The sequence below is a fragment of the Cotesia glomerata genome, linkage group LG3 (genome assembly GCF_020080835.1).
Source record: "Cotesia glomerata isolate CgM1 linkage group LG3, MPM_Cglom_v2.3, whole genome shotgun sequence".
Classification (NCBI taxonomy): Eukaryota; Metazoa; Arthropoda; class Insecta; order Hymenoptera; family Braconidae; genus Cotesia; species Cotesia glomerata.
The window spans coordinates 17,905,479-17,930,930 of record NC_058160.1 but is presented as its reverse complement, the minus strand read 5'-3'; the positions used below and the strand labels follow the sequence as shown (position 1 = coordinate 17,930,930).

Genomic DNA, 25,452 nt, shown 5'->3' with positions numbered 1-25,452 from the left:
TTTAATAAATTCCTTAAAAAGTGACTGTATTTTTAAAGTTAAGAATATTAAGTATAAAAAAAATAGGGAAAGAAATAGATTTTCTTGGAATCACTATTTCTAAAAATTTATTTATTTTCGGATCTATTTTCAGATTATCCGACCGAATTTGGCATACTTTGAAAATGAACAATTTATCTTTAATTTATAAATTCTTATAGGTATTATATTTCCATGGTACATTAAAAATTTATTAAAATATTACTAATATGGGCTAATAGATTGGTATAAGCACTATTAGTTTTTTTCTAGTGAACTTCGGATAAAAAACTATGAAAACAACGGACAGAATTAATTGCAATCACCGTTTGCGAACAATACGCGAATGGAAAAAAAATATATTAGGATCAACCTCATACAATCTAATCGTTTTCAAATTCGTATTGTCTAATTAAATTTGGCATACTGTCAAGATGGACAATGTATCTAACTTATAAATTCTTATAGGCATTATATTTTCAAAGTACATTAAAAATTTGTTAAAATATTACTAATATGTGCCAATAGATTCGCATAAGCAATATTAGTTTTTTTCTAGTGAACTTCGCATGAAAAACTATAAAAACAACGAACAGAACTAATTGCAATCACTGTTTGCGAACAATACGCGAATGGAAAAAAATATATTAGGATCAACCTTATATAATCTAATTGTTTTCGGATTCGGATTATCTAATTGAATTCGGCATACTGTCAAGATGGACAATGTATCTTTAACTGATAAATTCTCATAGACATCATTATGTCTGTACCAGTTATTACTTGATGAAAACAATACATTGGAACTTTTCCAGACAATCTTTTGCTATATTTTTTTATTAGTTTTCCCGATGTGAAAAACTGAACAATTTACTGATTTAATCTTATTAAAGGGCATAGCCGGATTAATATGGGAATTCTGCCCCCATGGCTTTTTTGACTCATACTTAGGGGGTCGATTTGGTATCGAATGAAAATAATTCACACCAATTTTTAGCTCTTTAACTCAAACGGTATTCGAGAATTTCAAAAAAACCTGTTTTTTCAAAATTATTTTTATTTTTATAGTAAAATTCGGAATTGATTAATGATAATTTTTTTCCTAATTCTTACGAGTCCAAAACATGAAAAAATCATATGATCATGATTCTCAAATAGAAAACCGATTTTTAACAGAGAAAAGAAAATTATTTTTTTTTTTTTTCAGCCTTTTTGAAATATGTCACTCACCAAAATTCGTCAGAAAATGTCTTTTATACTCCTCTATACTCAGGAATTTTTTTGAATTTTTAGAAATGGTGGAACAATTCAAAAAAATTAAAAACTCATTTTTTCAAAATCTTGCGTTTTAACAAACTTACATTTTTTTTAGTACACATAAATACGTAGAAAATTTTATTTTTGTTTAAAATTCACAATTACATTACTTCTCAATCTTTATACTAGACAACGATAACGTTAAAACTATGTTTTTCAAAATTTTGGCCAAGTTGGCACATTATAACGCCATCTATCGGGATTTTCTGTATCCATTTATTATTTCTTCTAAGGTTTCGCTTGTTTAGATAACCTAAAAACAAAGAAGCTTCTATGGTTGATGTCATTGTCTGAATAGCAGTTAACGCATTGATTAATTCAGTACTTATATTGACAATATTTTTTCGTTCCACCATAAAATTATACTGGAGTATCATTTTTGTTATATTATCTTGTCTCATCTTTATGAGATACTATTTTTTGTCGTTAAATAGTGTCACAGTCGATTACAAAGACTCAAGTAAGTGAAGTTTTATATTTAATCAGTTTATATATGTCCAAATTCCTAATATATAATTTTAATATTGATGTTAGAATGGATTTTGATAAAAAATGTATCAATTGTAACATATATTTGCGTAAAGCAGTTGGTTATAAAAAAGTTGTTATGACAATTGATGAAGCTAATATTGCGACAGAAAAAATTGGAAAGAGAGTTCTTGTTAATGATGCCTTTTGTAGTAAGTGTCGAGTTATTTTAACAAGACCACCTATACTTAAGAACACTCAGGATTCATCTGCAGATCAAGTTAGTATCAAAAGTCAGCCAATTTTTTCTCAGTCTTCATCCACTACTGTTTCATCCGTATCATCATCTGAAGATCCTTCATATGTTATTGAAGAAAAAATGGAAGAAGAGTTAGAATTTGTGGAGTTGGGTTTTCCCCGAATCATATCGACACATAAATACTGTTGCCTTTGTGGATTATCAGCAAATATCACAATTGTTCCATTTGAAGCACGTAAACAAGTATTTTCGACAAGACGACTCTTTATTCCTGAAGGAAATCGGTGTTGTAAAGATCACATTATAAAAAAGCGGTTTTATGATGAAGAAATTAACAATTTTCGGATTTATTCGAATACCAGTGTATTTGAAGTTCGTGATTTGGAAAAATTACTTGGGCAGCTGGCTATTGGCACTGATTCGTCTATAATTGATAAAATTGGAGATCACTCGTTTTCAGAAAAACAGTTGGAGGTATTTACGAGCCTTACCTGGGAAAAATTGATAAAACTTCGTGAAATGTTAACGTCGATGAGAAAATCAGTGAATCGTAATGTCATTCAAGCTCTCGTTATTTTTTTATTCAAATTACGAACAGGAAATTCAAATGCAGTGATATCTTCCATTTTTGGTTTAGCTCGGGAACAAATGGTATCCGACTACTGTGATGAAGTAATATCTTCATTTGAAAAAGATGTTTTACCTCAGTATTTCGGAATCGATGCTATTAGTAGGGAGACATTACTCGCCAATACCTCTAATACTGCTAAAGTGCTGTATCAAGTGAAAGATGACCAGTTGATATTCATTTGCGATGGAACATATATTCGTCATCAAAAAAGTGCAAATAACGAATACCAGAGGAAATCATATTCTGGTCAAAAGAAAGTTCCTCTGTGCAAACCATTCACGATATGTACTACAAATGGTTTCGTTATAGATATGCTCGGGCCATATACAGCTAATATGAACGATGCTGAGATTATGAGAATCATCTTAAGTGATCCCAATGGTCTGATCAAGTTGCTGAAAAAAGGTGACATTATTGTAGTTGATCGTGGCTTCCGGGATGTGATAGTATATTTAGAAGAATTGGGGTTTAAAGTGCTAATGCCTGCTCTCAAAGGAAAACGCAATCAACTGACCTCAGATGAATCAAATGAATCCCGTTTTGTTACCAAAATCCGTTGGGTTGTTGAAGCAGTACATGGAGATATTAAGCAGAAGTTTAGAATTTTAGATCATAAACTAGACAATAAATTGCTTCCAAAAACTGGTGTTTTTTGTCGAATCGCTTGTTTTCTGCACAATGAATTTGGTAAGAGACTTGATTCTGATCTCGATCTTTCTGAAAAAATTATTGCCGCCATGAACTCAAAAAAGTATCAAGATAATACCTTAGCCTCAGAAGTAGAGACTAATCGTTGGGCAAGAAGAAAAGTTCCTTTTGCAACAATAACTTCAGATATGTTAACTGATTTTCCTGAATTAACGGAACAAGAACTCAAAATTCTATTCACGGGATCATATCAAATGTCTCAAGCTGTATCGTATTTAGCTGAAATGATGGATGAAAACGGAACGATAATACTTTATTATTTAAAAATTACACCTAATATTATAAAATTCAAAGTCAGATCTCGACATATTAATTCGAAGACATATCATTGTTTTGTTGAATATCAATCAGATAAGAACGATATCTCTGGAATAACTCGATATTGTTGTGATTGTGCAAATGGTAGACGTACTGTTGGATGTTTCTCACACATTGCTGCTATTATATACTATTTATCTCACGCCCGATACTTAGCGAAAATCGTAAAACCAGCTGAGATACTTAGTCGTCTGTTTATTGATGAAAAAATCAGTGTCGTCGTGAATGAAGACAGTGATGAAGACTAGCCTAATTGTTATTTTGATTAAAATTTTTATTTTTTCTGTATCAAAATTCAAAATATTTCCCAATAGTATGAAAAAATATATAAGTATTAACTTTAAGTGTCTTTTGAATCAATAATAACCCTTCTAATCACTTTAACCTACTGAATCTTTCTGTTTATCTTTTGAAAAGATATTTTTTGGTAAAAATAAAATTTTTTACGTATTTATGTGTACTAAAAAAAATGTAAGTTTGTTAAAACGCAAGATTTTGAAAAAAAATGAGTTTTTAATTTTTTTTGAATTGTTCCACCATTTCTAAAAATTCAAAAAAATTCCTGAGTATAGAGGAGTATAAAAGACATTTTCTGACGAATTTTGGTGAGTGACATATTTCAAAAAGGCTGAAAAAAAAAAAAAAATAATTTTCTTTTCTCTGTTAAAAATCGGTTTTCTATTTGAGAATCATGATCATATGATTTTTTCATGTTTTGGACTCGTAAGAATTAGGAAAAAAATCATCATTAATCAATTCCGAATTTTACTATAAAAATAAAAATAATTTTGAAAAAACAGGTTTTTTTGAAATTCTCGAATACCGTTTGAGTTAAAGAGCTAAAAATTGGTGTGAATTATTTTCATTCGATACCAAATCGACCCCCTAAGTATGAGTCAAAAAAGCCATGGGGGCAGAATTCCCATATTAATCCGGCTATTCCCTTTATCCGTAAATTCTAGTATTAAAATTCGAACTAATAATCAAAGAAAAATGCTGATACAATCCAATTTGTTGAATATGAACCAGATAGAATCCAATGAAATCATAGTTTTCCTGTCAATCTGCATGTATTCGGAATTGCTGTTTCAAAAACACAATAGTTTATCATTACATTCCATCGAATATTGTTTTTTTATTTGGATCTATCAGACTTTTTCCACAGGGCTGTCAAGGTGTTTGTTGTTAAATTAATATTGAATGAAAAATCAGTATTAATATTGAATATATAACAATTTGAAATTATATAAAGAATAACGAATAGCTTTATTTAACTTAATTATATATTTACGAATGTATCTTAAATTTTTATTTTTTTTTAATTTAATTTTACAGATAAAAAATTGAATTCGTGTTAAGAACCGACTTTCAATCTATTACCCATAATATTATTTTTCAACCACAAACTTAAATAAAGGGTAAAAATTTAGTCCTGACTGAATATGTGAGAGATGTTGAGCAGCAGCTATTCATTTTTTTCGCTGATTTAATTTCCAGTTGGCAACCAAAAACTTATAAAATTTACAATTGCTATTTCTACTTGTATTTTTGCAATCAATTACACAACAACTTTGATGACCCATTTTGTTTTATTTATTTAATTAAACTGACACACGTCAGTTCAGTGCTCTTTGAGGTAGGATAACGTAAAATTCATTCATAAATTTGTAACGGGTTTTTATGCCGCTCAATTGGCCCCTTAAATTAAATTAATTAAAAATAAACTAACAAAACTGAAATCTAAATTAATAAACTAAAGGACGCCACCAGGATTTTTAATCACAGTTCTTGGAACCGGATCCAATGCTGAGAGCTTATCTTACAGGGAGAGAGAGTGGAGGAAGGTGATCTGAAATAAATAAATTTTTATTTAACAATGGATCCAAAAATTTATTAACAAAATTATTTAACAAGTTGCACACACTCACACTCACACTATAATCAACTTATTACTATAGCCTACTAACGGCTAACCAGAACTATTTAAGTTACCTTGCACAAAGACCGCAGTGTGACAAGGATCGTCTAGCCTTAGTAGACTAACGGCTAACCAGAACTAACCTTGATTAACTAAACTTTAATTACTTTGCACAAAGACAACAGTGTGACAGAGTTCGTCAAGCCTACTAACGGCTAACCAAAACTAAACTTGACTAACTCAACTTATAACTATCAACAAGACACATCGTACAAAGACCGCAGTGCACGAGGGCTTATCAACAACACCCAGCTACGGAAGCAACAACCTAGTGACTGCAACGTAAGCCAAGAAGCCTCTGCAGCCCACACACATACCCCGCACACACTCGCACACTCTGAATTTACTTTACTTTATTTTTGACTTAGAAAAGTTACTACAAAAATTTAATATCAGACAATTGTTACATTAAATTTTTACTTAATAATTTCAGTCATTAGCTAGCAATTAATTTGTAAATATTTTCACGACTTATAGTTTAATTCCCCAAAATTTTGAACTAAAAACCGACGCCTAAATTTATTCCAAATCAATAACGAGTTTAACACTCAACATTAAATAAATTTTTACGAACATTCTACGTATAAATTTATTCCCATTTCAACTCGTAATTTTATTATTAATTATAAAATTAATTCTTATAAAATTTCACCAAATAATCTTAACTAAAAATTCCCGGACTTAATATCCACGCTGTTAAATAAATTCTAAAGAATTTTATCAATGATGATATTAAATTAATAAATAAAATTTCCAGAACTTAAGTTCAATATAAAAATAACCACGTGGAGTTTTTAAATAATGACTTACAGCAGTTGGACTTTATCTTATATAACTTTTTTTTTTATTTTTACAAATATTATTAGCCTAGAAATTTGTATTATCGGAATATTTATTTAAAAGAAGCAAATATTTTTGTCATAAGAAAAAAATTTTTTAATGGAATTTTTACTCCTTTATTACTGAACGTACTCCATACAATTATATTTTTTTGTATAAAATAGTATGGGATCAAATCATTTATGCTAAAAAAGACTTTTATGAAAACAAGAATTTTATTTATTTAATACAATATATAATGTACATTGTTTCTTCTTATCAACGTAGTAGAATTATATACAATAACCACGGACACGACATTAACACAGTTAACATAGGAAGATTTATTTCTTTACTATAGCCTTCAAAAATCGAAACAATTTTTTCAAGATTCCACTCGAGTAATTTATCAACAACCCAATCATCCATATCGCTGTTGATATTAATTAACTAATTTATGTAATTATCACTATTTCATCACCAAAATTGTAAACAAATCTACTCGTAAGAGTTTCAGACTTGGTTATGCGTGGCGGCGCTGAAGGCGTCGTGGATCGTGATAATCACGATCCGTTTCGCCATAGTAAGGAAACTTTTCTTTATGATCGCAATACGTTTTAACATATTCACTATACCATGGAAAGTTCATATAAAAATCCGAAGTACAGAGTATATCAGGCTATAATATCGTGAAAATGACGATACTGTTTTGAGCTAATCACAATACTACGTTCACGATCCACTGGATCACTATAATAGCAATACTTTTTTCTCCATGCACAGAGTAATTATTTTGATACCTTGTTGAATATACGACGATCTAACTCACTACTGGAGATTGAAGTCCTAGATGTTGGCTTCTTACGTCTGGTAACTACTCCGGGGATCGGTCCCTCTTGATTACTGTGGCACACTGTCTGGCGGTTACACTACTTTTCCCTGTCGCAATGCACGGCTCACCTATATAATAACCCCAACTACCCCCTTCCACTCTCTCTTTAGGCCCGAAGATCGAGACGCGCCAGTGCTGCGTCGAACAGTTATCGATCTCTGGCGACTTATCGATTCAGAGTAATTTTACCCTGTTACAAATTATTTATTTATCACTTACAGAAAATTCCTACAAAATTTGGAGTCTGTACGAGCTATAGCTTAAAAATTAAAAATTTTCATTGTTAATACCCACTCCCGCAACCCTCTGTGAGGTAAGATATCAGAAAATCCGCTCATAGGTCATTTCTACATCACATATAGAATATTCCTACCCAATTTGGAGCATATAGAAGCTATTGTTTAAAAATATACATATATATATATATATATATATATATATATATATATATATATATATATATATATATATATATATATATATATATATATGTACTAGCTGACCCGGCAAACGTTGTTTTGCCAAGTGAATAAATTCTAGAGAATTTCTAGTGTCGAAAAAAATTACTAACTTATTGGAAGTGTATAAGGATGTGGAATATGAGTGAAAAAGGCCTAGAGCGCTGTGAACGATGAGGGAATGCAGTTTAAAAATAACAAAACACCAAACATTAATTGTTTTAATTTATTAAAAGTAATAATTATTTATATAATTAATTAATTACATAATATTAATCTCTTAATGCTGCAGCGTGAACAATATTTTTTTTTAGCCCGTCTTTAGCTAATACAAACAAACTTGATGGTTTACCCACTCGAGAGCATGCAACGTATAATTGTCCGTGTGAAAATCATGGTGTGCTCAAATCTAAGCCACAAACAGACATTGTTTGGCCTTGGGATTTATTAATAGTCATTGTAAATGCCAATCTAAGCGGAAATTGAATACGCTTAAATTGAATTGGCACATCTGTGGGTATAATAGGTATTCGTGGTATCAATATATTTTCACCTCGAAACTTGCCATTTAAAATGGTGCCTTCGATAACGTTTTTCATTAATTTTTTAATGACTAATCGCGTACCGTTGCATAGCCGTGGCGGGTTCAAATTACGAAGCAAAATAATTGGAGATCCAACCTTCAATTGTAAGTTATGTGGTGGCATGTCTGGCAAATCTAGTGAGTTCAAAAACTCTGTTGGAAAATTTACAGCTTCAGTGTCATCGCAAACTGTATCAATAGATTTATATGATACCAAGTCCCCTGGGAATAACTGTTGTATCTTCAGATTTAAAATGTCAACGTCCACATTTTTTGCAGCTAACATTGCTCTTTCTGCAAGCCACTCGAGATTTATGTAATTCGTGTGTACATCGGGAAATATTTGTTCAATGAGAGCATCTTGCGAATCAATGATTGTGCAGAAATCATTCGCTAATTTTATGTATCCAGTTTCAGCTATAGTGACTTTTCCATCGCCGATATCTAAGAGTTGTTTTAAGAATGTTTCAGCGGATGGATCTTGAAGCATTTGAACGCGCATATTTACTTTCAGCTGTACTATTTCAACACTACGCCACAATGTCGATGATTTTAAGCAGGCGTTGATTTCATCAGCGTATGTTGAACGTGGAATGACGGGAAGTGTTTGTCTGAAGTCACCTGAAAGGACTAACAGAGTGCCACCAAATAGTTTGTCGTTGTTTTTAATATCTTTCAATGTTCTGTTCAACGCCTCAAGCGAATGTTTGTGTGCCATGGTACATTCATCCCAGATGATAATTTTACACTGTTTCAGCACTGTGGCTATGGACGATTGTTTTTTTATGTTGCACACTGCGTCAGGGTTATTTTGAATATTTAGTGGTAGCTTAAATACTGAATGAGCTGTTCTGCCTCCATCCAATAAAGTTGCCGCAATGCCCGATGATGCAACGGCCAATGCGATGCCATTATTGGATCGTATTTTGGCGAGAATTAGCAAAATAAGGAATGTCTTGCCAGTTCCACCTGGTGCATCTAAAAAGAAGAACCCACCTTGTCCTGCTGAAACTGCGAGCATAATGCGGTCGTAAATGGTTCTTTGTTCCTCATTCATTAGTGGGACATTGCGAGTAACAATCGCCGCCGTTTCTACAGTGTTGTACTGCATTTCACGATTCATTTCAGTGTTCATTAAATCAGTTGCATCTCGATTTGGCGAATTCATACCGAAATGACTGAGTGGTAAGTTGGCAATGATAATACAAAGATCCTCAATAGCAATCAATGCTTCATTGTACATATCGTCGCTGAATGTTATCGCTAGATCGTTACACCGTGTACGATGTTGATGCAATATATCATCAGTCATTGAATCTTTGTGATTATCCCACAATATCTCTGCTCGGGCTGGAAAACATGTAGTCAACACTATAGCGAATAGTAGACGAATTTGTATTGCTGTACAGTTCAATGCTGCTTCAGCAAGCATACATTCCCACTGATTGTCATCTTCTAGCAAGCCGAGTGCAAGGCATGCATCTTTATACGTTGTATACTGTTGCCCATTCACTTTACGTATATCTTGAAATGACAATGGGCCAGTAACATTAACCAACAATAGTCGAAGATAAAAGCACTCAGTCTGTCTTGGATTCACTGTAAATACTCGCCCCAAGGCGTTTGATTTGAATAAATTGGGGCATGCATCAACTGGTGAGCCTTGCTTGCGGGGTATCCATTGTTTTGTTTGAGCCCATGTGAAATAGCGTGGTACTTGTGAATAGAGTAAAGTTCGTGCAAAGGCACCAAAATCATCCGCACGATTACACAATTCAAAAAATTCGCCAGACTACCGAATGTGTTTACAGTAAGCAGAACGGTTTTTTGAGGTTGTATAATTTTATTTAATTATACGGTACTTTTTTTCACTAATTTGTATATTATAACAGTGGGTCATAATTAATTTTACCGTATTAATTAATTTATATTCACTTATAACAATTTATTTACTTGAAATTATTAAATTTTATCAGCACATACTATAGCGCGTTCACATTTTTCGATCCTGACTTTTTTTTGATGGAGAAAAGTCAGCGCCACAGACTAGATAAAATAAAAATGTGTAGTAATCCTCCTATAGATACGCAACTACAGTTAAAAAAAGTATTGACAGCTTACATTTACGGCCGCCAGGGCGCACTGGAATTATATCTACATAAACTGTAGCTTCAAGGTGTTATGTCCTGCGAGGTTACTAGATTCGCCGATGATGACACCTCGTGGACAAGTGGGTTGTTTATTTGTCACGCGGGATTTTATTTTATAATTTAATTTGAAATATACTTAAAAATGACTAATTGAGATTGTGTGGCAAGGTATGATTTTAAATGATAAGAGTTCAATTGAACTTAATGTTGATGTTTATTTAGAAATCGTAGAGATGGAGTGAATAGTTACAGCTCTCGGGGAGAAAGTGAAGTCACAAAGTCTCAACTCTGACTGCTCAGCTTCACGTTCCCCCACTATGGTTACACGTATACACCTATACTATTGCTAGAACTACCCTTATACATAGTGCGTAATATACTATCTTACATGTACTTATATAAACTTATTTATATAAAACACTTATTATTTGCGGCTGCGGCCGGCTTACGTATTCATGTACCTGTATTTACCTGGCTTTAAATTCAGCACAGCGACCTAGGGAAACCGCAGAAAACCTGGTCGAGGTACAGACAGTAATAATAATATAATATCAGATCGTTGTTAACAATGATTATCCTTATCTATTATTTATTATTATTTAATTAACATATATTCATTAGAATCAATTAACGTGTTATAATTTTAAAAGGCTTTTAAGGTATTATCTGCTCAATAAATTATATCAGATGCGGAATTTACTTTAATATTTGCTAATCATTTCTAAATTCAATTTAATACCATTTACTATTCAATTATTCCAATATGTAATTAATTTGTCTAAAACCATTGTGACATTAAATCCATACATACATACATACACATGTTGTAGCGTCTAAATACTCATTTATTTATGTTATTTAGTTACTTAAAATAAAGTGGATAAATAAATTATTATTTATTTATTTTGTTATGAAATTCAGTTGTAGTGCCTTGTTTTTTAGAGAACAAGAGACCGTTGAGTTTCCACACGTGTCTTTTATGGCTTTACTTTTAAGGACTTGAAGTTGTCATGTGGCAAGGACACGTTCTGTGTTTACTCAAAGATTTTATGGTTTTTCAGAACCTAATACAATATTCCTTTGTATTATTTTCTCAACATTAAAGTTTCTCTTTCGAAGACACGTGTGCACTCAATGACCAAACTCAGCAATTAAATCAAATATTAAATCAACTAGGAATTCTGAATCTATTTAAAATATAAATATAAATTTAAATTACAAATGTAACTAATTAACACATTTAAATCATGGTTTATCTGACAAGTAGTGTCACCTGCCAGATGCAACCCAAAGCATTATAGTTATTACGACATAACAAAGGGGATAGTTTGCGGTAGAAAATGCAGCCAAGGCGAGATTTAAGTTAGTACCGTAGAAAAGTAAACTCCAATCTTAAAGGTGCTCACACACATGTTAATAAACTAAGGTAAATTGCTTGCAGTTATCCTTTTATTTATTTACTTTGAGATCACTGCGAGAAAGTATTGTTGTATATAATTATATAATAATAAACTAACGATGTGGCTAAGGTACAGCAAGCAAACGATACGACTCCGTACACAAACAGCGCCGTATATATACGGAGTGTTACAAATCCCGGGAAATTCAAATTTTATACGTAATACACGCTTGTAGAATGGCACATGTACGAAGTCGTACACATACAACAGAATAAATGAAGTAATAATAATAATAATAATAATAATAATAATAATAATAATAATAATAATAATAATAATAATAATAATAATAATAATAATAATAATAATAATAATAATAATAATAATAATAGTTAAAAAATGGAAATAATTATAATGTTAATAATAAATTGATTAATATAATAGCAACGATATTTATTATTATTATAATTATTATTATTATTATTATTATTATTATTATCATTTTTAAATTATTGAGTATTGAGGATTAGATTTGAATTTATAATTATCTCAATTACAAAAAAATGTAAAAATTCATGTAAAATTAAAGTTTCAATTGATAATTTAGTTTGTTAATCTAAGCCAAAGAGTATTTGCGGCTTATTTATATAAAATTTTATTGATGCTGCTAAATATTGTACGATAAGTGATACTTTCATTGATTTATATTGAAACTTTATAAACATTCAATTTCTACGGGAAAAATACAAACTTTGAATTGAAAATTTTTTTAATAACAAATAATGTTAAAAATTTTTTTTAATATAAAATCCCTAGAATTAATTAGTGAATAACTTTCCATATGTATTTTTCTAAATATATTTTCTTCTAATTCAATTGCATTTAGTAACTAGAGTCAATACTTAAAAGAGCTAGAATTGTTTGATTTTTCTTTCTTCGGAAAAGTCAGCTGATCAAGATCTGACAAGGAAACTCTCTCCGGTGTCCCCCTCCGATTTTTATGAAACTGAGATATGTTATTCTCCGTCGAAATCTAAGAGACACGTATTTTTTTTTATCTGCGGAAAAACATTTCTAGGGGGTGAAACTACCCCTCAAAAGTTAGCCTCCAAAGGGGTGTTTTTCAAGTTTCGCATACGTGCAGTTTAAATAATCGAATGGGACCAATTGCATAATTTTCAGGGTGGAAAATCATGAAAAATGCTTTTAGTTTTATAATAAAACAATGGATAGAACAAAAGTTATGAGGGTTGAAAATCACAAAACTTTTATAAAAAAAAAACTATTCGATGGATTTCAATGAAACCAACGGCAATCGGAAGAGGAAAAAAAAGTAGAGAATACGTCTTTCGGGGTTTTTCCGAAAAATTAAGTTTAGGTGGTGAACATCCCTTAAGCATATCTACATTGACCACCAAGAAAATATCGTTTTTTATATTAATTTCGATATGAATTCATCAATAATAATTTGTTCGTACATTTCTAGCATTTAGAAAATAATAATAATATTATATCTTAATATTTTACTTACTTGTTTACTTCTCATCCCAAACTTTATTTTGTGTATCGGGACATCAAATATTATAAATGTCATGTAATGTGAATCTGTTTTGGAAAAAAAAGAAAAAAGAAAAAATGCTTACAATATATGCTTTACTATAATCAAATTAAATTTAAAAATAATTTACAAATGATTTTTTACAAAAATATTTAATATTTCTGATGTTTATGAAATTTAATACTTAAATTCATCATTTTGTCATATGCAGATCTATTCAATATATGTTTTGCAGTCGTGATGTTCATGAAAAAAATGTTGAAAACACAACGACTTTTTGCACCATGAACAGCGGATAGTTGCTATATTTTGACAACCAGGAACCTCACAATGAGAATTGCATGATCCGTGAAATGCAAAATCCACAGGATTTTCGAACTCATCTGGTTTTACTTCTGTGTAGCCACTTTTGTACCACGAGTACTTGAATAAATTTATGTACCGAGGAGATGACAATTGGATATGTGTAAGTGATTGTAATTTTATAATGTTATTTCGTAAATGCAAGTTTATATCCAAATTCATCAAAACTGTACGATCCGAAAAATATCGAACAAAATTTTTCCATACTCGGAATCCAAAAACATCAAGCGGTTGAATTTTCCCAGTTGTACCTTTTGGTAAGATCATTACTTCAGTATCTTTATTTGTTGGTTTAACGCTTTGTACAACTTGAGGACAATGCCCAGTCCATGAGTCAATTAGTAATAAAGATTTTGGGCCCACATTTGAAAAAACACCCTCTCCAACCAAATTTTGAAATGATCTGAAAATTAAAAAATATGAACTATTTGTATCAACAATAACTTATGCGCAAACCAGAAAAAAAAAATAAAGAATAATTCGTACCTGATGTAAGTTTTCCTGATTTTGATGCTTCTATGTATACATTATGAGGTCTAAAAAGTGTTGTTTCAACTATTGGTCCAAATTTACCACTTGGTTCTTTTAGAACCAAAAAAAGTGGGGATAAAAGCTTTCCATCAGCGGATACAGTTGGTTGAACTGTGTAACTATGAGTAGTAGAAGTAACAGATTGTACAAGACATTCTACTTGCTTCTCTCCTTCAACAGCTAAAGTTCGACCGGAATGCATTTCCAACTGAAAACCACTTTGATCTGAATTATATACGTTTGCTAATTCATAAATTTTAATTTTTTGTTTTACATTATTGACGAATTCCTCAGCTTGCTGTTTTAATGATTTACTATCTTCAATGGTTTTGGACGTGATAAACTTATTTATTTTTCTTGATACGATGCGATGTGCTCTTTTGAATGACGCGATCCACTTTGTTGATGCTTTAAAACGGAAATCTTCCGCACCAATTTCTTTTTGAGCTTGTAAGGCCCATCTTTTTATGTCACAATCATGTACGATTAAACCTGCATCTATAGCTGCTTTGAAATTTTGTAATGTATATTCACAAATTTTTGCTAATTTTTCCTTATAAGTCCCTCCCTGATTTAAAGTATGAGCCCATCTTCGTAACTGTCGCACAGATTGTACCTTTCTAAATTTTTGTCTAACACTGTCTAAACTTAAATTTCTTTTTTTGCCACTACGCCAGTACTCGACGGCTTTCAATTTATATTCAATTCATAAGATAAATCTTCAACATCCTTAGTGCATTCGTCGATAGGTGTTTCTTGATCAACTAGTGCATTTGCCCACTCTTTATCTTCCACGACTTCCATCGTCCAATCTTTATACGGTTCTTGGAAATGCAAAGAACTTTCTTCGACCATTTCGACTCCGGAGTATTCGTTCATAGCATTGAGTAAAATATTTTCAAAACTTTCTTTGATTTGTATTTCTTCGTCATTTACTGGCGATTCTGGAATGTTCATGACTTGAAATGTTGTTAAGAGTAGTCTTATAACATTTATAGGATTGACTTTCATTTTGCTCTATGTACTAAAATAAAGATTTTCGTACAATTTTAAATTATTCACTTATTAAAAAAAAAAAAAAAAATACGATTATAATATTGAATTATAAAAGATGAAGTACATCACAGTAACTAAACTAATCTCGAAATGATACATTTATTTATACTATGTTGTTTTTCACATTACTGACTCATATACTGACTCATACTAAAAATATAATTATCTCTTTTTTTGTATGAGATAACGATGAATGATTATTATGATTATAATAAATCATTATAAGCATTTTTTCTTTTTTTTTTTTTTTCCAAAGCAGATTCACATTAAATGACATTTGTAATATTTGATGTCCCGATACACAAAATAAAGTTTGGGATGCGAAGTAAACAAGTAAGTAAAATATTAAGATATAAAATTATTATTATTTTCTAAATGCTAGAAATGTACGAAAAAATTATTATTGATGAATTCATATCAAAATTAATATAAAAACGATATTTTCTTGGTGGTCACTGTAGATATGCTTAAGGGATGTTCACCCCTAAACTTAATTTTTCGGAAAACCCCGAAAGACGTATTCTCTACTTTTTTCCTCCTCCGATTACCGTTGTTTGCGCTTAAATCCATCGAATAGTTTTATATAAAAGTTTTGTGATTTTCAACCCTCATAACTTTTGTTCTATCCATTGTTTTATTATAAAACCAAAAGCATTTTTCATGATTTTCCACCCTGAAAATTATGCAATTGGTCCCATTCGATTATTTAAACTGCAAGTATGCGAAACTTGAAAAACACCCCTTTGGAGGCTAACTTTTGAGGGGTAGTTTCACCCCCTAGAAATGTTTTTCCGCAGATAAAAAAAAATACGTGTCTCTTAGATTTCGACGGAGAATAACATATCTCAGTTTCATCAAAATCGGAGGGGGACACCGGAGAGAGTTTCCTTGAGAGTAATTCTGTTCGAGCACTGTACAGATACTACAAACGTCTTGATGATTGTTGCCTGTAGGTGGCACTACTTGTTAATTAAGCGAAGTTTGAAACGATGATATTTTTTACATAATACGAATATTATTTATAAGTTTACGAATTGTGATATTTACTAACAACAATATGATATTGACACTAAATAATAATAAAAATAATAATATTTATAATAACGACAATATTAACAATGACAATATGGATAATACTAAAAATATTTATAATGGTAAAAATAAATTGATAATACGATTTATTATTATTATTATCACTGATATTGTTTTTAAATTATTAAGTATTAAAGTATTAAATTTAAATTTACAACTATCACAACTACAAAAATGTAAAAATTTTTTTAAAATAAATGTAAAATTAAAAGCTTACAATTAATCATTTAGTTTATCAATCTACGCTAAAGAATGTTCGCGGCTTATTGATATAAAATTTTATCAATGCTGCTAGATATTGTACGAAAAGTGATACTTTAAATGATTTATATTGAAACTTTATAAACATTTAATTTCCGCCGGAAAAATACAAACTTTGAATTAAAAATTTTTTTAAAAACAAAAAATGTTAAAATATTTTTTTTAATATAAAATCCTTAGAATTAATTAATGAATAACTTTCCATATGTATTTTTCTAAATATATTTTCTTCTAATTCAATTGCATTTAGTAACTAGAGTCAATACTTAAAAGAGCTAGAATTGTTTGATTTTTCTTTCTTCGGAAAAGTCAGCTGATGAAGATCTGAGTAATTCTGTTCGAGCACTGTACAGATACTACAAACGTCTTGATGATTGTAGCCTGTAGGTGGCACTACTTGTTAATTAAGCGAAGTTTGAAACGATGATATTTCTTACATAATACGAATATTATTTATAAGTTTACGAATTGTGATATTTACTAACAACAATATGATATTGACACTAAATAATAATGAAAATAATAATAATTACAATAACGACAATATTAACAATGACAATATGGATAATACTAAAAATATTTATAATGGTAAAAATAAATTGATAATACGATTTATTATTATTATTATCATTGATATTGTTTTTAAATTATTAAGTATTAAAGTATTAAATTCAAATTTACAATTATCACAACTACAAAAATGTAAAAATTTTTTTAAAATATATGTAAAATTAAAAGCTTACAATTGATCATTTAGTTTATCAATCTGAGCTAAAGAATGTTCGCGGCTTATTGATATAAAATTTTATCAATGCTGCTAGATATTGTACGAAAAGTAATACTTTAAATGATTTATATTGAAACTTTATAAACATTCAATTTCCGCGGGAAAAATACAAACTTTGAATTAAAAATTTTTTTAAAAACAAAAAATGTTAAAATATTTTTTTTAATATAAAATCCTTAGAATTAATTATTAAATAACTTTCCATCTATATTTTTCTAAATATATTTTCTTTTCATTTAGTTGCATTTATTAACGAGAGTCAATATTTAAGGGCCAGTTTTTCAATCTAGGATAAAATTTTATCTAATGATAAAATATATCTATATATTTCATATATATAAATATACTGGCATCATAATTTTATCCTGGATAAAATTTTATCTTGATTTGAAAAACTGGCCCTAAAAGAGCTAGAATTGTTTGATTTTGCTTTCTTCGGAAAAGTCAGCTGATCAAGATCTGAGTAATTCTGTTCGAGCAATGTACAGATACTACAAACGTCTTGATGATTGTTGCCTGTAGGTGGCACTACTTGTTAATTGAGCGAAGTTTGAAACGATTACATTTCTTACATAATATTTATTAACCAGTCTAAATACACAGCAGACTAAACGTTGTTCGACTTCTACTTTCTTGGGATAAACCAGCTGTTCAGTGTCTGAGGAATTTTCATTGAAGATAGTGTACATTCTATAATCTCATGGTTGTTGCCTGTAGATGGCACTGTCATTCAATTCGGCGGGTTTTAAATAATCTTAATCTCTTGATAATACGTAACATAACTATGCGTTTGATACATTGTGTCATTTACTAACAACAATATCATAATAACAATAAATAATATTGGTAATCATAATAACAACAACAATAATAGTAATTATAATCCGAACAAAAACAGTTTCACTGTAAAAAAATCGCGCCAAGTCCACGTTCATAAGACTATTAAGGAAAAAAATTTTTTTTTTTCTTTACAAAAAGATATAAAATAGAAAAATGAAAAAATCAACAGACTCGATAGAGTCTGGCGCCAAGTTCCGTTCTCAAGCCAGACTACCGTGTGTGTATACCGTAAGCAGAACGGTTTTTTGAGGTAACAAATATTTTTTCAAATTTATTTTGATTTTTTTTCTATATGATATTTTATAATAGTAGTTCATGCTTTTTATTACGCGTATTACTTGATTATTATCAATTATCTTTATATTTTCTATTTAAAATTATTAAAAATAATCAGCACAAACTATAGCGACCCAGATTTTTAGATTTTAACTTTTTTCTTATGTAAAAAGCGGACGGCCAGAGACTAAATAATATAAGGATGCATGCTAATCTTATAATAGATGGGAAACTACAGTGAAAAAAAGATATTTGACAGCTTGCAATTACACACGCCAGGCGGCGCAAGAATAACTTTTACATGAACTATAGCTTAAAGAGGATAGTTTGCCACCGGAAATGTATTAAATTAAAATTGTCAATTTTTATTATAATTACAAAAAATACTGAAATCCGAACAAAAACAGTTTCACCGTAAAAAATTGCGCCAAGTCCACGTTCATAAAACTCATCGCAATAACATTTGCACTTTACAAAAAAAATTAGGCTCGTTTTAATAATTTTCATTCTCTACAAAAAGATGTGAAATACAAAAAAAATACCAAGGAACCGTCATAATGTTGGAAAAATTGAAAAAAAAATTGTTGAAAATTAAAAAATAAAAAAAAAATTTTTTATCGTACTTGGCGCGCGTCATTGAGAACCCCAAATTTTTTCAGGATAAATAAACATCCTTTTAATGCTGAGAAATTTATAAGTGAGTCAACCTATGTTATTTCATAATAAGTTTACAAAAGTTAGGTAAAATTGACATGTCATACGCAGTTATGCAAACTACATATAAGTCGATACGCATGCATACGTTGGGTCGGTTGCATTGTGAGAATTGTGTTTACTAAAAAATAAAACATATGGCCGACTAAATTGGGACAATGCGGTGTGAGTGCCAATCAAAATGTGTTAATTACAATTAAACGAAGCAATATCAAACTTTAATATTGCATAAGGTTCTTCATTAAAGATTAATGACGGAGCTGAAAAAAAATGAATCCAAAAATTTTATATAATTTCAGATTTCTTGAACACACCACCATATTGACAGTTGTTCTCACTGAAGATCTAAAAAAAATTTTAAGAACGGGTTTTTTCACTAAAACTGATAATTAATACACTAAGCAATGTTTTTAATGAGTTCAGTATCCTTGACTAATGAAATCTATATAAATATATAATATGATTATATATATATAAGCGAAATCGATTTTTCTTGAGTTGAAATTCTTCCGAAAAAATTTGGGGTACTCAATGACGCGCGCCAAGTACGATAAAAATTTTTTTTTTTATTTTTTAATTATTTTCAACAAATTTTTTTTTCAATTTTTTCAACATTATGACGGTTTCTTGGTATTTTTTTGTATTTCACATCTTTTTGTAGAGAATGAAAATTATTAAAACGAGCCTAATTTTTTTTGTAAAGTGCAAATGTTATTGAGATGAGTTTTATGAACGTGGACTTGGCGCAATTTTTTACAGTGAAACTGTTTTTGTTCGGATTTTATAATAAACGTAAAAAATAATTTATACTTACAACTCAATAGCCGTTGTTTGCAGGAACTCGTGACACGTGTTGAGTATTTTAGAGGTTATGTAAGTCACTTAATTAACTGATCGTGCGATTTACACTCAAAATTAATAATTTTATTAGTTATTAATATTTAATTATATTCAATAATATTAGTTATTAATAAATAAATAATAAAGTTACTCGAGAATATATTTGATATGAGAGTTACACTGAGATAGTAAAAATGTTTAACTACTACACTTGAAGCATAAACACTAATAATAGCCGAAAACTGTAGAAGTAACATCTCTACTCCGTGATGTTTACAGGGTGAGAAGTGACACCGGTAGACACATGAAGGGGATAACTTACCAAGTGATAATAATTGATGTTATCGAGCGGGATATAAAATGATAAAATTATGAAAATGACTATTAAAAATCAAGGGTTGATGATAAAAAAGTGCAAATTTAGAGTTGTATGTATTTTTTGATGCCACATAATAAAAAAATAAAAAAAAAAAAAATTTTATCCAAAAAATAAAAAAAAATTTTTAGAGTGAACACCCCTTATCACTTAGAGGTTAGAAAAATAGATATTAGCCGATTCTCAGGCTTACTGAATATTCATAAAAAATTTCATGAGAATCGGTCAAGCCGTTTCGGAGGAGTATGGGAACGAACATTGTGACACGAGAATTTTATATATTAGATAAGAGGCTGTACGAAATTCAACTACGAAGTACACAAATCGTGGGAACGCGTCGAGTGATGTTCACATTTCGACATCAATATCAGATTCGAGTAACCAAAAGGACTGTTCGAGTGATGCCCAGTCGGAATTTGTCAAAAAGAGGAGACGTCGTAGGATAAGACAACCCTCTGCGAAGACTAAGACTTCAAGAACGTCCCTGGTTGCGAGGTATGTCACCGAATACTCCAAAAGCACACGAGGTAATACAAACAGACGCGCTAATGGCTCGGCTCTATTATGAGTGTCCATTCACACGGGAGAACGGACCGTGTTTAAATTAAAAAACCAGGTTGGTAAGAGAATATGTCTCCTCCGGCGTAGCCAATTTTTTTCTCGGGGTAGAATGAGCACTAATTATGACTGCCCGTTTTTCCCAAAAAACGGGCCATTCCGGGATTGAACAACTGGGGTTACGAGAGGATATTTCTTCTCCGAAGTAGTTGAACGTTTTCCTAGGGGCGGGTTAGGCACTAATTACAAGGGCCCGTTTTTCCGAAAAAACGGGCCATGTCTAAATTGAACAACTGGGTGGGTCTAAAGATATTTCTTCACTAGAGGAACCGAATGTTTTTATCGGAGTAGATTGGGCATCTATTATAAGTGCCCGTTTTTCAAAAAAAAAAAAACGGGGCATATCTAATTTAACAACTGGGTTCGTAGGAGGGTCTTACACCTACAGAGTAGTCAAATGTTTCCCTAGGAGTATCTTGGGCATCTATTAAAAGTGCCCGTTTTTCCAATAAAAAACAGGCCATGTCTAATTTAACAACTGAGTTCATAGGAGGGTCTTACACCTCCAGAGAAGTCAAATGTTTCCCTAGGGGTATATTGGGCACCAATCATAAGCGCCCGTTTGTCCAATAAAAAACGGGCCATGTCTAATTTAACAACTGAGTACGTAGGAGGGTCTTACACCTCCAGAAAAGTCAAATGTTTCCCTAGGGGTATCTTGGGCATTTTTTATAAGTGCCCATTTTTCCAAAAAAAAACGGGCCTTGTCTAATTTAACAACTGGGTTCGTAGGAGGGTCTTACACCTCCAGAGTAGTCAAATGTTTCCCTAGGGGTGACTTGGGCATCTTTTTTAAGTGCCCGTTTTTCAAAAAAGTCGGGCCATGTCTAATTTAACAACTGGGTTCGTAGGAGGGTCTTACACCTCCAGAGTTGTCAAATGTTTCCCTAGGAGTGACTTGGGCATTTTTTATAAGTGCCCATTTTTCCAAAAAAAAAACCGGCCATGTCTAATTTGACAACTGGCTTTGTAGGAGGGTCTTACACTTCCAGAGTAGTCAAATGTTTCCCTAGGAGTGACTTGAGCATTTTGTATAAGTGCCCGTTTTTCTGGAAAAAACTGGCCATATCTAAGTTATACAACTGGGTTGATGCGAGGGTCTCACACCTCTAGAGTAGTCTAATGTTTTTCTAGGGGTAGGTTGGGCATCTACTATGAGATATTGATAGAATCTTACACCTCCGGATTTGCCAAATGTTTCCCTAAGGGTAGGTTGGGCACTTGTAACCAGTGCCCGTTTTTCTTAAAAACGGGTCATGTCTAAATTGAACGACCGGGTTTGGTGGGAAGATATTTTTTCTCCGGAGTGGTCAAATGTTTCTCTCAGGGTAGGTTTGGAACTAATTACAACTGCCCGTTCTTCCGAAAAAACGGGCCATGTCTAAATTGAACAACTATGTGGGTGCGAGGATATTTCTCCACCAGAGCAATTAAATTTCTTTCTCGAGGTAGGATGGGCATCTATTATAGGTGCCCGTTTTTCCAAAAAAATGGGCCATGTCTAAATTCAACAACTGAGTTAGTGAGAGAATCTTATACTTCCGGAGTAGTCAAATCTTTTTCTCGGAGTAGGATGGGTATTCACACTACACAGTAATAAATTTTGCGTCATTGCGTCAAAAAACTTAGTGTTAAAAATTTTTAACACAAAATATCTTGACGCAATGACGCAAAATTTTTTACTGTGTAGTCACAAAAATTAGGGATATAAAAAAAATTTTTAATTTTAGGGTAATTTTCAACGAACCGTAATTCCGAGAAAAATGATTGTACACCAAAAAAAAAAGCAAATTGTAGCTCCAAGTGTCTAGTTGTAAGATATGACCATGAAAATTTTTCATCATGTTCGGGTCTGGAGTAATCCTAAGAAAACTACAAAAAAAAATTTCAAATTTTTTCTCACCTATAAAAAGGTCTCAGGGCTTAAAAAAATTTTTTTATTGTTTCCTTCAAAATCTCTTTTAGAGAATTTAATGCCCTTTAATTCGACCTCATGAAATCGCCTGTACGATGATTTGCCTTGAAGTTATCGTCAATCGAAGCAAAAAAGTTATTTTTGACTTTGATAATCAATAACTCTGGAAATAATTCTCGTATAGAAAATCGAAGGAGGGTTTTGAAAACCACACAATATCTTCTATAAGATACCGTAAATGGCTTCTAACGAAAAAATTTTTTTTGAATTCAAAACTTTATCTGAACAAAAGACAAAAATTCGCATAATTAAGATATTTGGACAACTTGGTATAACTTTGGATAAAATGGATGAACGAAGGATGTCGTCGGTCATTCTTAATTACCCGCCTAAAATTCCTGAAAAATTCAATGCACTGCGATTTTTTTTTCATAGCGACCCGAAGCTTCAAATTCGTTGTTTTCGCAAAAATCACTATTATGACAAAAAAAATTTCAATCTTCTTTTAAAATTTTCTCGATTTTTTTTAAATTTTCTCGATTTTGTTCGACAGCTGTCTTAATGAAGGCAGTAGCGTTTCCCAAAGCGTGTTACGCAGAGGTTGCTTCGTCCAATTTACGCTTCTTACAAACTCACACACACACACACACACACACACACACACACACACACTGACAAGCACACGCTCGAAAACACACACACATCGCGCGCACACACACAATTGTGTATCAGAAGTGTAAATGGGACCGAGCAACCTCTACATGATACACTTTAGGTGACGCTAATTCCTTCGGTAAGACAGCCGTCTAAAAAAATCGAGAAAATTTTTCAAAAAATCGAAAAAATTATTAAAGAAAATTTAAATTTTTAACTTCCCGCTAAGAAAATCGAAGATTTTCTCAAATACGGGAAGTTATTGTTCTTACTCCTTTTTGCCAGATTTGAGTTTTCATGTGATCTCGATGTGTTGAGTTCATAGGAAGCTTCCCTGACTACCCCTGCGATGTTGTAACTATGTGTGTGTGTGTGTGTGTGTGTGTGTGTGTGTGTGTGTGTGTGTGTGTGTGTGTGTGTGTGTCACAGCTAATCCGGTCAAAATCGGTTGATTCGTTCGAGAGATATCGTGAACGAAAGAAAACCAAAAAAAGTGTTTTTTTCACATAACCGGCATTTCTTCTCGGATCGTTTTTGATGAAATAGAATAATTTTTAGAGCTCAAAAAATTGCGTCAGAGAGCTCAAAAACATCATTAATGCAATTTTAAGCACCTAGGTATGAAATTAGCGGACAGTTGCACGGGTGGCCTTCAGGGTCTACGGTTATTATGATTTTTTTTTTTTAATTTCTTAAAAAATTAATCTCTTTCACTGAAAAAATGAAGATTTTTGAGAAAAAAAATTTTTTTTACTATAAAAATCAAGAAAAATCGAAAAATTGCTCATAATGGTGATTTTTGCGAAAAGAAAGAATTTGAAGCTTCGGGCGCTATTAAAAAAATCGCAGTGCTTTGAATTTTTTAGGGATTTTAGGGGACACTATAAGGTTTGAAAATTACTGACGAGATCCTCTGTTCATCCATTTTATCCAAAGTTATACCAAGTTATCCAAATATCGTTAATTATACGAATTTTTTTCTTTTTTTCAGTCAAAGTTTTCAATTCAAAGAACATTTTTTCGTTAAAAGCCATTCACGTTATCTCATAGAGAATATCCACAGATTCGGTAGAATCTGGCGCCAAGTTCCGTTCAAATCCGTATTGTAAACGGAGTGCCAGACTACCGACTGTGTTTACTGTAAGCAGAACGGTATTTTGAGGTTGCAAAATTTTATATAATTCTACGGTACTTCTTGTTCCTAAATTCTATATTATAACAGTAATTCATGCTTTATTCTACTGATATTAATTAATTATATTCAATTATAATAATTAATCTACTTGAAATTATTAAATTTTATCAGCACAAACTATAGCAAGCTCAAAAATTTCGATCCTGACTTTTTTTCTATGTAAAAAGTGACATGCCACTATGGAGGGTAGAGGTAAGGAGCACATACTCTGTGTTACAAAAGTGTCCCCTTAATCGCCTTAAATTATTATCTTTAGCGTCGTACAGTAAACACGTTTATTTTTCGCTCTGTCTTATAATTAGATATCAAAGTGATCTGTGTTTATGGGCAAGTTCTATCTATTATCATTCCAATCTATAAAATTTGCTGTTTATTCT

The 25,452-nt window shown here is 31.3% G+C and overlaps 1 protein-coding gene and 1 long non-coding RNA gene across 2 annotated transcripts; both read left to right on the top strand.

Moving 5' to 3' along the window:
* Nucleotides 1–1,870: 1,870 nt before the first annotated feature.
* On the top strand, nucleotides 1,871–3,967 carry LOC123261413. The gene has a single exon (XM_044723005.1). The coding sequence runs from the start codon at nucleotides 1,871–1,873 to the stop codon at nucleotides 3,965–3,967; it is 2,097 nt and encodes a 698-aa protein (XP_044578940.1).
* Nucleotides 3,968–11,044: 7,077 nt separating this feature from the next.
* Nucleotides 11,045–11,294, top strand: LOC123262041. Its single transcript, XR_006508834.1, has 2 exons — nucleotides 11,045–11,124; nucleotides 11,250–11,294. It is a non-coding gene; the product is annotated as an uncharacterized LOC123262041 (long non-coding RNA).
* Nucleotides 11,295–25,452: the final 14,158 nt, after the last annotated feature.

Excerpts from the sequence above, each read along its gene's own strand:
- LOC123261413 (XM_044723005.1), top strand. The coding sequence starts at position 1,871 with ATGGATTTTGATAAAAAATGTATCAATTGTAACATATATTTGCGTAAA.